This window comes from Ips typographus, linkage group LG1 (assembly GCF_016097725.1).
Source record: "Ips typographus isolate SLU linkage group LG1, UJ_Ityp_2.0, whole genome shotgun sequence".
In the NCBI taxonomy this organism is placed as follows: Eukaryota; Metazoa; Arthropoda; class Insecta; order Coleoptera; family Curculionidae; genus Ips; species Ips typographus.
Window position 1 is genome coordinate 13,349,773 of NC_138422.1, and position 18,288 is coordinate 13,368,060.

Sequence of the window (18,288 nt, forward strand, 5' to 3'; positions counted from 1 at the left end):
GTATTTTTTACTTATCAATACCCCCAATTAAATATATACAGTTGTTTCTTTTATATTTTTGTACTAAGCATATTACCAGAATAACCTACATTGGTAGATTAATAGAGCATTAATATAGTGTCTAATGGTCATTCATGTATTAGACACTACAGGATGGTTCAGTTTTAAATGTTAGTATTTTACCATTCGATAACTTATCAAAAAAAAAATTAACAGATTGGAAAAAATTGTATTTTTAACTGGATTTATAAATATAAAATTTTAATTATTATTAGTATTAAAGGTTTGAATGATTGACAAGTTTAAGTAAGTTAAAATTATTTCATCAGTTATCAATTAGATATTACATGTTTTTTTTTCTCATTAAACGCATATTTCTGACTTAGTTTTCTAATATCATTTAGGCCATATTGGATAATGTTTAAAGCATAATAAGAAAGAGTGGAGTTTCTACTTTAACCCCCAATAAATTTGGGTTTTCGTAACCTTAACGTAGCTTAACTTTGTAGGTACTTTGTAAAGCTGTTATAAAGCTTGAATTGTTCAGCGATATTGATTTAAATAATAATTCAAGTGTTGAAGCAATTTTGATCAAATGTGGTAACATAGTTATGAAATTGACACTCATCACTTAAAAAAAGTAATTTTTGTCTAAATTGTCCAGTGACGTAGATACAATAAGGGTTGGTTCACTAATTTTGAGCTACATAATTTTTTGTACTGGTGATAATGATGATGATAGTAAAATACGATACACATTTAATTAATCAAAATAATAACATTTTAATAACAATAACTCTACAAACAATTCAACATAAATTTCACAAATAAATTATTGTAATAACTGTTCAAACATACGGTGTCTCTGAGGGGTCAAATACATTTTTTCTGGCATTTTCAGATAGTTTCTGACAGTTGTCAAATAGTTTCTAAAAATTGACAGAAATAATGGTTTTTGACAATTGGAAAGGTAGTTTCTAGCAACGCCAGATAGCTTCTGACAATTGCATGCCAGAAAATCTTACAAATGTCAGTAACTATCTGATAATGACAGAAACTGTCTGATCATCAAAGCCATCGTACAAGCAACTGCAACAGCTGTATTTTTGTAAAATAAACTTAATTTTTTGGCTCCCTGAGTATCCGTTTTTTGGGGTTTAAAAGAAAATAGGTGGGAAAATGAAGACAATCCCCTTGTATCTGGGCAACTGGACAATTTTTTATCATTAACATCACATTGAGTATTTAATGATCTGACAATTATAACAAAAAAAAAACATTTTTTTAACTCAACTTTCTAGGAAGCTTTTTTCAGAAAAATGACGTAAATGCATTACGTCAACTTACGTGATAGGTTATGAAACGGCAAATTATTGACACTTAAAACAGCACCACCCTGTATATTAACAGTTAAAGTTGGAACAGACTGATTCGTTAATTTTCTTGATTTTAACAACTTGGCTCCGGTAACAAACCCAAAAAAAATATACAGTCGGCTTAATGTAAAATTTCTATACAAATTGTAAAAAAGTGCTGTACAGAACCAGAGTACGTGTTTAAATGTGTCTGTATTGAACAAAATTAAATTAATAATTATATACCAAAAATAAAGCTTGTTTTTAATAATACATTATGTATAATATTTAGACGAAATTATGGTATACGGTCAAAAATGTACAAACTAAATTTAGAAATTCTACGACTTATATAAGACAAACTTTGGGTTGTTTATATATGTAGAGCTGTTTTCTGTTTTATAATAACGATACGATAGAAGCTATAATGTTTTCGTTGCTGCTATAACAGTTTTCAACTTGAGAGATTAGCAATAGATGTTTTAGATTGTTAGAAAATGACCACTAAATGGAAAATAGTTTATATATTTTTCTATGATATAGTGTGGTTCAAAAAGGGTCAATATTGACTTCTCTTTGATATATCCTACAAAGTGGATTATAGTAATTTGATAATAATTAATATTACTGTAGTATGTATTTTGTGGTTCAATTCTTTAGTTTTTTGATCCATACTTAATCTCGTTTTAATGAAAATGCTAAAACGAATGCAAAAGTTATTAACTTAAATTTGCAATTTAGGCAACCAATTATAATGTCCAGTGCAAAGTAGGAAATAACGTAAAAATATTTGATAAAACTATGGAGTGAAGGAAATATGCAGCAGTTTTTCAATTTTAACAAACCTACCAATAGTGGTCCTTTCTTGTATCACCGTGTATAATTCTATAATTGAATAATTTCATACTGACTCTTTCCAACACTTTTGATTTTTACTTTACATGTGACGTTTCTAGGAGTACTAGGCTTTTTGTCTTTTTCAGTGCATTATTATGTATAAATTACATAGTTTAATAATGTATAATAGAGCAAAAAAGTTTCAGTTTACCAAAACAGTAATATTATATTAATGTTTCAAAGAAGACGTACACCAGGCTGTCCAGGAGACGTTTTTATATATTTCGGAAACGTGAAAAGCTACAAAGACGAGTTTTGGCACATTTTGTATCAATTTTCATGCTCTTTATAATGACGTACGGATGAAACCGGGAAATAAGCACAAAAAAACACTTTCAAATCTTTCATTGTCGAAAAACTGGAATGTCCTGAACATATACAAGCTTTATTTTCATAGGAAAAAAGGCTATCGACACCACATTTGGTTTTTCTACCTATGTTTACACGTTTCATATACAGAACATAAGAGATTAACATGATAAATTGTCTTTATTTGCGTCTCTATAACAGTTGATTTAATTGAACATCATCTTATTTGAATCCTTTTTAATTTGTTTAAATACTGTATATTTGACTCGCAACTTAAACTTTACGAGTCTTTGTTGACAATTTTTGTTCATTGTTACATACTACTAAGAAGTTTCAACAATATTATACCTTAAAAATAAATAAAAAATCTAAAGAACGAAAGAGCCATCACATTTAAAGTCGTTTTGCACTGCAAAATAACTGTAAATGTTGATAAGTAGTACACTGAGAAATCAAAAATTAATGAATGAATACAACACTTGACAGCTTTCACAACCGTTTTGCTTGTAAACAATGACACTACAAATTGAAATTTTCGTATATTCTGATATCTTGAAAAATACCAATGCTTTTAAAAAATACAGAGTGATAGCTAGAATGACGTTCTACACAGTTTTTCAGTTAAATCAATCAATCTAATTAGTCATGTTAATTTCCTATGTCCAGTTTACATACATAAATTAAAGACACAAAACCGTTAAGTCCTTAAATTACAAGATAATATTTGCTAAATGTCCTTAATTGCTTTTTCTCAGATTTCACATACTTTTGCTTGTTTAGACCACACAACTTTGTCAGCATAGTGCCCTGAAGATGACCACGTAAAACCTCGAAACAATAGTTTTAAAAATTATATTTTGTCAGTATAGCACAGGTTCAAATCTTTTTACTACTTCAAAACAATACTACAGTGGAATGCATCAATGTTAATTTCAATAATATCCTAAGTTTGTTCCTGACACATTTTTTGAGAATTTCACTAATTTTTAAAGTACTTAATAAAGGTCCGCATGTGGTCATTTTTTAACAATTTGTTGTGATATAGCCAAAACATTAACTCTAGACAGCTTTCGGTTTTTGACACATCTCTAGCAGGGTAAATCTAAGTGCAAATGTTGCTAAACTTAAACAAAAAAAAAATAAATAAATCGGCATCGGAATTAATACAAAGTTTACGACACATCATTAGAGTATAACGACGTTATTGTTTCGTTTCACGTACTTCATCCAAATTTCTATTATAAATAATATTTACGGGATGAAGCTACAAAATGCACATTGTTCGGTGTATATGTGTTTGTATAAAAACTTCATCTCGTTGTGGATTTGTAAAAACATTAAATTTTAATGTATATTTTAGAATAATTGATTAAAAAAATGTGATACTGCTGTCCCAATATTGGACGGCTTCATTTATTTAGTAGCTGTACTAAATATTGATTTGACAACTCTGATATTTTTTTAGACAAAATATCAGCGTTTTTCATGTAATAAACAGATATAGGCTAAGTCAAATACATGTTACCACTTCTTATTGTTCTTTAATAATTACTTAAGTTTGTTTAATGTTCACTCTTTCTTCTTATTGTAAATTCGTTGTTACATTTTACGCTTTTATTTAAAGCTGTAGTTCCTTTGTTTCTGTACGTGTAATTTTATTTTAAGTATTGTTTATTTCAATGTTTTACCTTGTACATTATCAGTGCTGTCAATAAAAATTACAAAATGGTATACTTGAATTTAATAACGATCTCAGAAATGTTCCCGACATAAGGTGACAAATGTACAAGTTAAAATTATATCATTCCTTCTATCAGATGATTATATTATATACAACTAATATTGGTGCTGGTTAATATTAAGTTGTACATAATTTAGACAAACGAGAAACACCCAGACATTCCTACAGAAGTATTAGTAGATTTAGCTTAATATATGTTTTTAGAGGTTTAAATTTTCAGTTCCTGAAGTTGTCGACTTCTTTTATTAATTATAAACTTTTAAATGTGATCTATTTATTTCAACTACTTAGTTTAATTTGCAGCAGTACCAGCTAAATGTGATTTTATGTCAGTTGATTTGGATTTGTCTATAAATTATAAATTTGCATATTTAGAAATTTAGCAGAATTGGTTGTAATGTTTCACTGATATTACCGCCAATTCTGCCTCAATGTTAAATTCGTGTATATTTGGACATTGTAAATTATATCCCGGCAAACGGGATATTTAGAAAAAAGGAACGAACCCCTGGCATTAACTTATTGTAAAAAAAAATGTTGCAATTCTTGTAATATGGTACAATCTGTAAAAAAAAACATCATTAAATTAAGTGATTAGTTGAAATTAGCACCTCGTACATTATCAGTTTTTAATATAAGTTTTTCTTAAGTTCTCCAGAATCAATTCAGTAATAAAACAGGGTAATAATACAATATCCCATAGATATTCTTATATACATAAATAGTATAATGCAACTAAAATAAAGTATACAGCTGCAAGTTTATGCAAGTGTGTTGTATATACAAATTATGGGCTTAAGTTTTCTATACATATATTTTTTTTAACATACTTGCATTAATGCTTGTAATCATCAAAGTAATACGAAACATTCATTTTACAAAACTGACAATGAACTGCAATGAACCATCGCGCCTTTTGTACGGGGTGTTTTTGAAAATATAATATTTGTGCAATAGGCGCACATTTAGGATTATCGATGTACTATATTAAATTTTAGCTTAGGATAATAATATACAGAAACATAGGTATTTGATAATTAGAGTTAGTTTTTGATGATGTTAAATAAAATTAAAATAAAGCTTCGTGCAAGGCCAACACAAGAGTTTTATTTGTAGGTTACAAAAAATTGATCATTTATATAATGACAACAACAATTTTATATTAATTGACGTATACCTATTTAAAATATCTAAATAGCCACGTTATTACTAATCTAAATTTATAAAATTGTGTTGTTTGGTCCATTATCATATAAAAATACAAAAACGATTATTGAGGCGATTGCACCCCCTAAAATTGTTCGTAACACGTTAACGCAAGTGGCCACAAGAAACTTAAAACTAATATAATTGGTAACTGAATTTGAAAACAAAAAGTAAATTTTAAGCAATAGTAAATCCGCATTTAGTGCATTTTTTCTTGCGCATGCAAAGACAACAGCACAATCCACAATTCCAGAAACAAAAGAAGCATAACAACCAGGCAAAGCATGAGTAAGTGCCCGTCCAATCGTCGTTTCTGCAAACTGGACAGGATCCTGCAGCCCTTGATGGGACAGTGACTGAAACCATAGTATTTGCTGAAAAATAGACATTTTAGTGAACACATTAATCCACACATTAATATGTTGTGTATAATACGTACTGGTCGGAGGATGATGTGGATGTGACTGCAATTCGTATGGAGGTGCAGCTGGAAAAACATATAAAGATATTAGTTAAAATTATTAAAAACGTTTGTCTCTACTAATTAATAAAAAACAAAAAACACAGAAAAACACAGAAGATCATAAATATTTTATATGGAGCAACTAGCTAACTTTTAAGATCTCAGTAGCATTTAGAGATATGGAAATGTCAAGTCTGTGAATTAGAAGTATAAAATGGCGTTCTCAAGTATAGAAAAATATATGATAGATTTGGTAAAAAAAATTTGTTTCAAAATGTTTGTTGTGTGTGAACCTAAAGATGCTATTTTCTATGAAATATTCCAGTTTTAAACCCAAATGAGAGAAATTAGATCTTCTGATCCTTAATGGTGCTATGAATTGGATTTTTTTAATAACTTTAACCAACAAGTCAGTAGCTATAACTAAATTTAGATTTAAGTTTCAATTTCTTATAAACATCGTGATTTGAAACGACTAGCTCTATTTTAATGCTAGTACTACAGTTAATGCTAAAGTTAAATTTGATTTTATAAACTTGGCTTAAGTTTCTAAAAATTTAATTTTTTGTTGAACCCTACAAAAACAAATGTTTGCTGGCTTTGCCCTAATTTAAGATGTCTTTAAATAATTGAGATTACAATGAAAACCCTTAATAACATAATACATGTTCATTGAGAATACAAATAACCATACCAACATTATAAAAACTCACCTGGCAAAGTATCGTACATTGGAGGTGCATTAGCTGAAGTCATGATTGTGTTTTAATATTCTTCTATAAGTTATGTAGAAATCTGAAACAAATAAATTTAAATTTATATGATTCTACTTTCATATTTGTTTTACAGTTTTAAATAAATCCACACAGTTTGTTGCTTTATTGGTAAAAAATGGTAGTTTTCCAGAGATGTGTGGATCTACAATGAGACAGTTTTGGAGTTTTGGACAAGTGGAATGCTTGTAGAGAGACATTCTAGTAACCTAAATACCAAAAGTTTGATAGATGTCTGTCAAATATTTTGGGTAACAAATTGTTGGACAAAGACCATTTTCACCTTATTTTACTGTAAACTATTAAAGAGTTTTATGTTTCTTACAAAATGCATTAAAAACTGAATTTGATACTGTTTTAGAAGAAACATGTGCTGTTCATGAGCTATAATTTTAGATTAAAGGTAACTTAAACTTTCAATCTTTAATTATGGAAGCAACTTAAGTACACGTAATTTAAAGCAGAGAGCTTTGGGGATGGATCTCAGATGGATTCAAATAAAATATATTTTTAATAAATATGTGTCCCATTACAGTTTATTTATAAGCATAATAAATTAGGGTCCTAGGACCACTTCATTTTGGTTTAGTCTACAAATCTATGGCTTTATACTTTGGGCTATCTATACTTTAGAGATATTTTTTCTTTAGACTATAAATTCGTTCATCGATTGTCCCTTGTTTTTGATACACTTCACTAAAAAAAAATGGAAGTGATTTAGAAAGATTAGATTAAACTGTGATTAAACGTCGGCAGTTGAGGAATATTATAAAGTATACACCTGGTACTCCTTTTTGATAAAAGCCATATTTTATTTTGCTTGCCTAATTTAGCCTGACCCTACAAAGTCATAGTTTCTAAGCTATACCTACAGGGTGGGCCAAATTTTACCATGCATATTTAACCCTCTTTGTAACTCTCCTAGTTGATTTCAAGAAAATCTCAGTCATGTTCACTTTATTTAGGGGAAATAAATATAAAAGTAAAATCAACTGTTAACTCCTTGATGGTTATAATCATTGATCTAACTTAGGAGGTAATTTTGAAAGAAAGTTCTAACAGTATATCTGCCTGGATCAGCACCCTATATACAAAAACATAAACCATAAACATATAGGTATATAAACATATGTAGCACAAAAGAATGTAAAAAAAGTAGCAATGAATCAGTACCATTACAAAATAACAATGATAAGTTGAACAATAGTGTATTCTGAAAATATGTGTGCAATCAAAGATATGACAAGGTTAGGTTACTTCCTTTTTATAATAGATAATTAATACAAATTGCAGACCAATAAAGTGATATTGTATATTCAATAGCACTTTACATTTCACACTAAGGCCCAGTTGTACACAACAGTAATTCAACTTTTGAACCCTGATTTGTTTTAGTTAATAACAGATATTACAACTGATGAGAATAATTAGTTCGAAATGAAAACAATATATTTTATTTGTTAAACTAGTTTTTAATTTTAACTACCTGAAATTATAAAAGCTATCCTTATATGTCAAAAATCAAACAATATAGTAGAATGATGTAATCTGAGATATAAGTAATAAACAGGGAATGATGTGAATGTGGCATTTTGCTTATTTATTTGTCACATTCAAAACATTCACTTGGTTGTTGGTTACATTGATAAGACATTATCTTATCTTGATTTCTTTTTCCAGCATATGTATAAGTATTTACTGGAGTATTTTATACTCATGATTTGAGTACCTACTTTGTTGTTCTTAATTCTAAATTATATAGTAAATGATCTTAGTCACATATAACTGGCATAATAGTTTGAGGATTAATTAAACTGATACCAAAATCTCCAGCAAAATCTCAACTAAAATATGATGTTAATGATAAAATGTGTCTATATTTCTAAACATATGCATTAAATCCTACATTAAGTTATGTAGTCCTATCTGCATTATCATTGCATTATACTGTTATCAGTAGTTTTGTTATCTATTTATCAAGCCTTTACGCATCAGAGTGCCTGTTCGTGAAATGAGGGAAAGAAGTTACTAAGAGAAAAGTATGCAGAATGTGACAGAAACCTGTCATTGTCAGGTTCTTTTGTAACATTCTATCAACATTTCTACTAAGAGTTCCACTCCCTGCTTTCAAGAATTAGGACCGAGAGGAAGTGTGAAATGATATTTCGTTGTCTACTCGACTGTTTACTATGTGTAGAAAAAAGTACAATATATTGTTAAGTATATAATGTAACAGTGTTTTAATTTAAAGTACAATCCAATAATACATCAGGTTTACAAGAACATTACCTCAATGAAGGGGTCTATATTTACAGTTAACCAAAATTGTTAAAACAGATTGCAATTCACTCTCTGTGCAGTATAAGTAAATCACCAACCAAATTTTAAATAAACTGTAAACTTTTACTAACGCCCTTGGTACATAAATAGCTATTTTTCCTAATAGCTATTATTCTAATTATGTTTAGTGTCAAGGTTTTGACAGTTTTCTCATGACAACATTGACCTGGCAATGAGTGGCTTAAACGTTTTGATCCTTGAAAATAGACTAAAATGATTGTAAATAGTCCAGTACCTTAATTGTTATGATTTATAAACATTTTTCAACGTTTTTGATCATAAAAATAAACTAGAATGGCTGAAACCCGTTGGTTAAGCCAATTTCTATGAATCTTGAATGAATTTCAACACATTAGTACAGAATATTGGTTATAAAAAATGACTAGAAGGACATCCCCCAATTGAGCAAATAAAATACAGGGCGCTGTGCTCAAAACAAGAGTCAAACATTTTACAAGGGATTGACATTATGTCAATTTTGATATCAGTATGGCGATTCAGTAAAAATGCTGCAACTTTACCTTAACTATTGAATAAAATATAATCAATCACACTGTATATCGGTTTTTGAATATCATAGTTGACATTTAATATGGACACAACCAAAATAAATGGCCGGTAAGTTTGGGGACACTTTTGGTATTATTTTTTATAGTGCCGATGTGATTCCTGTCATTCTGGTAAAGCTAAGGTTTACCTAAGTTGTGATTTGAATGTGACAGTTCAGATGCAAAACGTTAGAGTCAATGAGTCAAATTAAAACCTAGCCTTGGGTGCCTTTAAATATGTCAATTGGCCCTTAACGGAACAAAATCTGAAAATACGATTTATGAAACCAATAATATAAAAATAATTGTTGAACATTCCTGTTTACCACACCTGTGTTTATCCGATAAAATAAAAATAAAGAAAGTAGATAAGAGTTCACCAAACTTTTATTTTTATCTCAATGGTTTTATAAAGCCAGCTTTAATTATAGTCATATTTCAATTAATGAAACATGTAGAAACTTCACTACTTACCTACTATGTAATTGCAGGTTTGCTTGAATAAAAACTCAAAACTTAACACTCAACTAACTGCACTCCCTAAAAGCAGTAGGCCTTTGTCAGGACATGCAACTGGCCAACAAAAATGCTGTCGACAGTGTCGACTAAGGATTTTTCACTTTTATCGGGACTTGAGTTGCTTATTCACTGAAGTTTTTACGGGTAGAAGGGAGAGCGGTGTACGCGTTCAGTACCCAAGCTGATACTGCTCCTTTTCAGAAAATTAAATTCAAGGCCAACACAATATTTTATAAACTTTTTGCTGGGAAATGTAAACAGCTGTGTATATCGACCTGCAAATCACTTTTTTTTTTTTTAATTACTTTTATTACGGGTCCACACTTTATCGTATTTTTGTTGGGTTTATATACTATACTATACAGGATATCCGGATTTAGTGTGTTGACAGAAAAACATTTTCGGGCTAGATAAGATAAAACTAGCATGCATGTCTAGAGGTCAATTTTTGAAAAAAAAAGTAATGGCAGACTTGCAATGAGTAACTGATAACAAATTACTTTTCAGTATTTTCAAACACATTAAAGTAACCAGCGACTAAAGAACTAATTTTTAAATTAACGGTAGAAAAAAATTAAAAATAAAAAAAATTGAAACTTTCTTCCTTCCTGAATCCCTTATCTAAATAGGGGAATATGGCTTCTGCTCCCTTTATGGGGCAATTTGCCAATAAATTTAAACTTTGACTCAAAATAAGTCAAAAACGCAGTAATTTTTTTTTTAGTAATTTTAAACGCCACTGAAATCACACCAAAAAAGTGCTTTAGGAATGTTTTTGTTTCACTTCGATATTTTAATAAACAAAAAAGTTGTGAGGAGTTTTCAAAATGGGCGAAATTTCAAAAACGCCCTCTAGCGCCTCGAACTGACAAAATACGGTTTTCCGACTCGGGTGCGGTAAAGTGCACTTTTCCGCACTTTCCCGTACTTTTCCGCGCTGCAGGATTAATTTTACAATGAATAAATAATAAACCTGCAATTTTCAAGTTTATATGTGTAGAGCGAAAATATTCATTTTTACCAACCTGTTTATGAGATGTTTAAGCAAAGAAAAAATCAGTGCGGAAAAGTAACTTTACCGCACTAGTGTGGAAAAGTAACTTTTCCGTACTCATTTTATTTTTCAAAAAAAAAACATTTAAATCAAAAAAATCATAACTATGATATCTCCATTAAGAATACACTTTTAATCATCTTTGCAAACAAAGGCTTTCATTTTAGTAATTTTACTATACATTTTCGTTCAATTTAATGAAAAATGATAAGAAAAATGTTGTACCTAACACATGCGGAAAGCGTCTTTACCGCCTTTAACTGCAGTCTCGTGCGGGAAAGTACCAATTTCCGCACTTGTTAGGTAAATAACTATTTTGCCATAAATCTTTTCTCAAAAATCGACCTCTAGACATATACAGGGTGTCTCATAAGTAATGGTAAATAATTTAATGACGTATTTATGGGGTCAAAATAATTCGATTTAGCACAACTTACCTCAGACAAAAATTAACAGAAACAGAAATACATTAATCAAAGTTATTTTTTTTAAAATGGATTTTTTCACTTAACACTCGGTTCCCTTGGAGTTTTTTGCTATAATTAGGTATTCGAGGGTTTTCGAGGATGCCAAATTTGATTATCTACTCAGTTTTAAGCAAGATTATAGAGGTCACCATCTAAAACCAGTGATTTGCTTTAAAATCACTCTAACTTTTTTCTGGTAAGGCGAAGTGACAACTGAAATCTGAGCATCGGTTTTCCAATATTTTTTTAACAAAAAAGGTATACTTAGTTGGCATCCTTAAGATCAACAGTTTACGAGATATTTGCAATTAAAGTATTCGGTGCTAAACATGATTGCAATTTGTAATCTTCTTGGAGGATGGAACCTTAGATCATTTCTCATTACAAGTGAGAAATTACTTAAACAAAAATTTTCTGAATTGTTGAATTGGTCGGAGAAGCCAAATATCATGACCAGCATCAAGTTCGAAAATTGGTTCTCCAGATTTTTACCTGAAGCATTTTGTGTATGAAGAAATAATAGATCACCAAGCCAAGTTATTAATTTCAACTTAAAATGTTGTTGAGACATTTTGGAACAATAATAGACAGTTATTTCAACCAATATTTTAATTTTTTTTTTATAAATGCATTGAGATCAATACTTTAATTGCAAAACACTCGAAAACCATTTGTTTTTAGGATACTTACTAGGTATACCTTTTTTGGCAAGAAGGTATTGGAAATTCGGGTTACAGCTGTCACTTGGCTATACCAGAAAAAAGTTATGTCGATTTTAAAGCAAATTAATTTCTGCAGGTGGCGACCTCTGCGTGCTGGCTTAGAACTGTGTTGATAATTAAATTTGCTATCTTCAAAACCCCCGAATATCTAATTTTACCAAGAAACTCCAAGTTATTCATGAGTAATTAAAAAAAGAACATTTTAAAAAAATAACTTTGACCCCCTGTATTTCTGTTTTCGTTGACATTTTGTCTGAGGTAAGTTGTGCTAATTCGAATTATTTTGGTCCCTTAAATCCGCTAATAAATTATTTACCATTACTTATGGGACACCCTGTATACCAGTTTTTTCCTATCTAGCCGGGAAATGGGGTTTTCCTGTCAAAACACACTAAATCCAGACACCCAGTTAAAAGCTGAAATACGCAAGATTTCAAGAAAACTCAAAAATAAGCAACATACGCATTTGAGCACATAATCCGTGTCTTATTGAAGTTTTGCTTGAAAAACACCAAGACTAAAAAATAACTTCTAAACTGAATACATGAAAAATGTTCATGTTAATGACGAGTGTTCTCCCTGAACGTCTGATATAAGCTACTACTATCATCTACATTCCAATTTTTTTTTTATTCCATCAAACTTCAATTTAAGTAATAATAATTCAACAATACATTTACAGTGCATTAATAGCTGTATATTTAGGAAAAATAGGAACCTGTGGAAAATTGTCTTGGTATGCATTGATAGGGGTTGGTTGCCGTGGTGGAGGGGTATTTTCGACAGGTTTCGGCCCCAATGCTCCCTCATATATCGTACGTAGATGATTATTGTTAGTTTCGTAATCTTCAAATTCATCATTGGAGAAACAACAGCAACAGTTCGTACAAACAAATTCGTTGATTTTCAAGCAAACGTGTATAGTTTGGTTTAGGTAAGTGTACAAAAACGGATTCAATGCACAGTTGAGCAAGTTTAAAGCCGTGAAAATTAGGGTTAATCTCAGTACTGTGTTGTTGCTAAACCGTAGCGGAGCTAGTAGCTTCACCAACCAAAACAACCAGTAAGGCATTCTGCATACAACAAAAGCGAGGATTAACACTATTACGATTCTGAAAGTGCGGATTTTCCGTTCCATTTGAGCCGTTTTCTTCTTTGCTATTAATTGCTTGAAATGGGAACTCGACATGGAATCTGAGGTGGTACATTTAGTTTCTGAAGTGTTTTCCGATTCGTCTATTCTACTGCTTGTTCCCGCCATCACTGGCTTTCGATGCCTCCAAATCAACACGGCTATGTTATAGTAGAACCAGAAAAACATTACTATAAGAGGAAAAAAGAACAACGACGTGACAGCAATGTAGTAAAATACTATGTCGCCTCTGGTTGACACGTTTCCAGAGCACATGTACACGTGTTCACCATTTGGAAGTCTAAGAGGAAGGTAGAAGTAAAAGGTTGACATTGGATAGGCCACACCTGAAAGTTTAATGTTTGTTCAGTGCATTTTTTAAGAAAGTCAGTATAAAGTACCAAAGCAGAATAGCCATAACAGGATAGTTACTACGATACATTTCCATAAATCTGGATCCCATTTACGGTTTAACGCGTAAATCACATTATGGTACCTGTCTAAGGCTATGACTAGCAAAGCTAGAGAACTGGCTAGGTTGCCAAGTACTTGGCCCACTGGATTGTACCAACATAAGAACTCTCCTGTGGACTAAAAAAAATGTCAATAATCGCGTTTTTCATTGGTAATAAGTTTAGTTCAAAACTAATGTATATGCATCCTGCTTTAGCAAATAACATTATTAAACCACTGTTGCACTAAACATAACAGTAAAAAAACCTCATTAGAAGCAAAAGGTTACAGAAAAATTAGTCAAATTTATGAAGTAATTTAAGGATTCAATTTTTTTGTTTGATTTTAAAATCGATCAATGAGTACATCTTTCAACATTTTTGGGCAATTACCAGGTCTTTATGTTTGCCTTTGAAATTGATCAGTTATTAGTCTTCTTTCAATATCTCAATAATCATTTAAACACATTTCCCCGCTCTTCTTTTCTTGCGTTGAATTAACTTAATTCTTCTCTAAAAGATATGTTGACATCGATCAGTCAGTTTGCTTTCAAAATTTTTGGCCAATTAGCAAACCCTTTTATATATCATATTCATTCTCTTTTTTTTTTGACGCTGAAGGAACTTAATTCTTGTTTAAAACATGTTTGGCATTGAAATCAATTAGTTAGTCTTCTTTCAATATTTTTGGACATTAGCGAATTTTATTGAATACATTTTCAGCTTTTATGTTTTTAATACCAACTTTCCTATTTGTCTCGTATTTATGTTATTATTGTACGTTAAAATAGAAGAGTATTGTCGTAAATAAGTAATATACACAAAGTCCATGAAGAAAAAGATTTCAAAAAGTTGTTATAGTTAAGAAAATGTTAAATCGCACGTTGTAAAAGTGACCATTTGGTGAAAGCGGTATTTCTACATCACACAGATCGCAGGTCAAAAAGAATTTTTATACAGGGTGTTCTAAAATAATGCACAAATATTTTACAATGCGAATGGTAAACAATGTATTCAAAAAATTTACACTAAGAGCTAGAATAATTCTGTCAAAGACGAGAATGTGAATTTCTATGACCAACTAACTAATTTTCACAAATTAAAAATACTTTACTTTCTAACAATTTTACGCATTATTTGAGAACTTCTCGATATATTAAAGATAAGTCACACGCTCGAAAACAATAAATTTCAAAATATATGGAATAATAATCAAATTCCAATAAGAATCTTTAACAAAAATGGTCTTATAGTGTTACAAAATTGTGTTTATGCAAAAACTCATTACAATATTGTTTTGTAACAAACTGCAAATTATTATTATTATTATGACGTTTTTCATAGTAAGTTTAGTGCCAAACTAGTGGATTTGCATTTTGCTCTACCAGATGTCATTGAACCAGTATGGCAATACACTAGTTTTGTGCTTTTTCTATGTCTCTCTTTTATTTTCTACTTCTTATTATGTGATGACAACAATGTTAATATTTTGTTCAGGTATGACGTCATTTTAGTTTGCTTTGATTATTCGTATATATTTTTAGAGTGTAATAAAATCTAGCAATTAAACTTTTTTGTTTCATAGTAATAAAATTAAATCCAAACTATAATTAATAAAAAACTTACCCAAACAAGGCTCATAGGTTTGCCCAATTGATCCAAGTAATTGATGCAAAAAGTAACTACAGTAAGTAGATCGGATATAGCCAAAGAAAACATGCATGTTTTTTGCAAATGCTTGTACTTTCTGCACAAAATAATTGTAAGTATATGAGAGTTACCATCAAAAACTCACCTGATTATAACAGTTCGTATTTCCAATAAGTTCCCGACTACAGTGATTATGGAAATCACCAGTATAATCCAATAGTAAAGCTCTTTTTCAATATGAATTGTTGTTAAAGTCTCTTCAGTGACGTTAACGCGAAAAGATTCGTCAACCTGGAACTACACAATTTTGGAACAATTGGAATTTCGACTGGAAGTAACTTACCCTGGATCCTCCGCTGCCCATTTGCTCCACAAATCACCTCTGGACGCCGTAATGGAAAAACCTTAATTAAACTAATCTCAAACTAACGTGTGTATGCAGATAGGAGAGTTATTGAGGCATAACTGAGTAACCTTGCGTCGTAATATACAGGTTTATTACATCCTACGTCTGTATATTTTGTATATACCCTGGATGGGATATTATGTAATATGTATACGGAAAGCTTAATACACTATTTTTTACATTATTGATTTAAGCACTATCTTGAATTTAACATAAACTAAAGATACAATTACAGGGTGAAATGTCTTCAAAGAAACAAAAATCCTGTTGCGCAGCTTTAAGAGACATCATAAACAGTATAATGGGCTAAATTGGTGTAAATCCCTTTTAATCCCCTTTTATTACTGAATATTATAAACCAGGCGGGCTTTTTCTTCAACAAATAGTCGGTCGCTAATTGGAATTGTTCTTCTGGCAACTACAGATAAACTCTACACGTTATTGAACGGGAACAATAACATTGTTTTCTGCTTAACCGACACACACGACACGATTCAGACCAGATGGTCTTAATCCCTGATTTTTTTGCTTTGATAATTCTGCTAAGAATATACAATCATTTGCCATGATTAGTGAAACAGAACATTAAACTCGTGTATGTGTTTTGTTTGGTTTTATGCCAAATATATTGTAAATTAAATACTGGATGAAGTATGGATGGAATGTGACTGAATAGTGGTTAAAGGCAGGTTTCATCCTGGATACATTTTATAACGTCTTTTCCTTGTTTGAAAAATGCCAACTTGAGATAATGCCTGTTTCCAATAAATGACAGTGACATAACGTTTCACTTTTTGTAAGTAGTAGTAGAACGATTCATTATTTTCAACATAAATTAGCAAAAACGTTATTTAAAACACTTAAAATCATTTGCATAATTTAAAATAGAACTTTTTATAACTGAAAACCGTTTTTTAGGAAAAAAATATGTTTTTTTAATCAAATCAGCTGTTTTACGTCAAGCGTTTTTGGGAAGGGCAAACAATAGAAAATCCTATGATTAGTTTTATATGACAGATCGCTTCTACAGGGCTATGTCCCTGAAATCCACAAATATGAGAAAAATTTTCTATAAACATAACTTCTTAAATGTCCCTGTTTTAAGAGCAACTATTTCAGTAATAGCCTCCTAATGCTCCTAGGAAACGCAGTTTTTTTAGTGTAATTCGATTGATTTTGTATGAAGCAATAGTGGAATTTTTTTTTTTGACTATTAACTTCTACGAAAAATGGACTTATAGGAAAACAATTTAATGAATTGGAAATATTTACATCATAAGAAAATTAAGTAAGATTACTACTACTAATAAGATTATTAGTTTTTTATCATTGTTTTGAATTTTCAAATATTTTTGAAATAAGAACCTTTTTAAGTGTTGAAAAGTTAAATTAGCTTATTTAATTGCAGTTAACCGTTGATGTTGCCTTCTCAGTTTTAGAATTGTTTAGAATTTGGAACTCAACTCTCTAGAAATTAAAAAAAAAAACAAGTTTTTCTCTGTTTCCCCTGATTACGTATTTAATGACCAAATAGAATGCAGTAATTTTATATATTTTCAGTGTAATGATTTTAACCTAAACTGTCAAATCAATTAATCCTTCTAAAAATTGCTAAATGAACTTCAAACTCAATCAATATTCATAAGAAAGTATCGATTCAAATTTGAATCATCAACTGTTTTTCAAATATGATTGAAGTGTCTAATTTGTGTAAATTTGGGTTACCCTGTATACTTGTTTCTTATTATTATAATGCCATCAAATTGTGATGTGTAGATAATAATAAAGAATACACAAACAGTTATAGGAGGCCGGTTGCCCATCATTAGAATTGAGTTATCTTAATAGGCTTCCCATTAAAAAAAGTGGGTTCATATCAGATCTCAGATATATGACAAATTATACAATCAATTCAATTAGCTTATCTTGTTTTAGCGCACAATTATCGGCAACTTTGACGATAATTGCCCAATTTAATTTTAGAAAACCCTTATTGGTTTGTTAGTTGTTTTTTCATATAATGGTCGTTTCACGGAAACTGAGAATCTTTTATACATGTTTTAGAACTTCCATATCGCAGTAGGTACTTTCTGCAATATTTTCATTTGATGCAGAAAATTAGCTCTCATCGCTTTTAGACACCCAGTATAAGAAATCGGAATATTAAATCACCTGTGGTTAACAATTTAAAACTATTTAGATATTAGTGAGAAAAGTTTTTACTTACCATTGGTATTAGTTGTGTGATATTTTT

At 30.3% G+C, this 18,288-nt stretch overlaps 1 protein-coding gene across 2 annotated transcripts; it reads right to left on the reverse strand.

The window, feature by feature from the left end:
* Positions 1-5,947: 5,947 nt before the first annotated feature.
* LOC145740342 (uncharacterized) lies at positions 5,948-16,865 on the reverse strand. Of its 2 annotated transcripts, none has more exons than XM_081995872.1 (6): positions 15,972-16,865; positions 15,774-15,925; positions 15,605-15,725; positions 13,928-14,117; positions 10,107-13,873; positions 5,948-5,995 (listed from the first exon to the last, which is right to left on the reverse strand). In XM_081995872.1, exons 1-5 carry the CDS (start codon positions 15,990-15,992, stop codon positions 13,071-13,073), a joined length of 1,287 nt encoding a protein of 428 aa, XP_081851998.1. In that variant the 5' UTR covers positions 15,993-16,865; the 3' UTR covers positions 5,948-5,995; positions 10,107-13,070. The 2 variants fall into 2 exon arrangements, with proteins under 2 accessions (XP_081851998.1, XP_081852000.1); XM_081995874.1 differs by having other exon boundaries at positions 15,774-15,919; positions 15,972-16,863.
* Between the last annotated feature and the right edge of the window lie 1,423 nt (positions 16,866-18,288).

Bases quoted from the DNA above. Each gene is read 5' to 3' on its own strand.
- LOC145740342 (XM_081995872.1), bottom strand. From the start codon at position 15,992: ATGGGCAGCGGAGGATCCAGG. The intron at 14,118-15,604 runs GTAAGTTTTTTA...CATTTTTTTTAG, and splicing joins AACCTATGAGCCTTGTTTGG to TCCACAGGAGAGTTCTTATG. The intron at 13,874-13,927 runs GTACTTTATACT...TTAAACTTTCAG, and splicing joins GTTATGGCTATTCTGCTTTG to GTGTGGCCTATCCAATGTCA.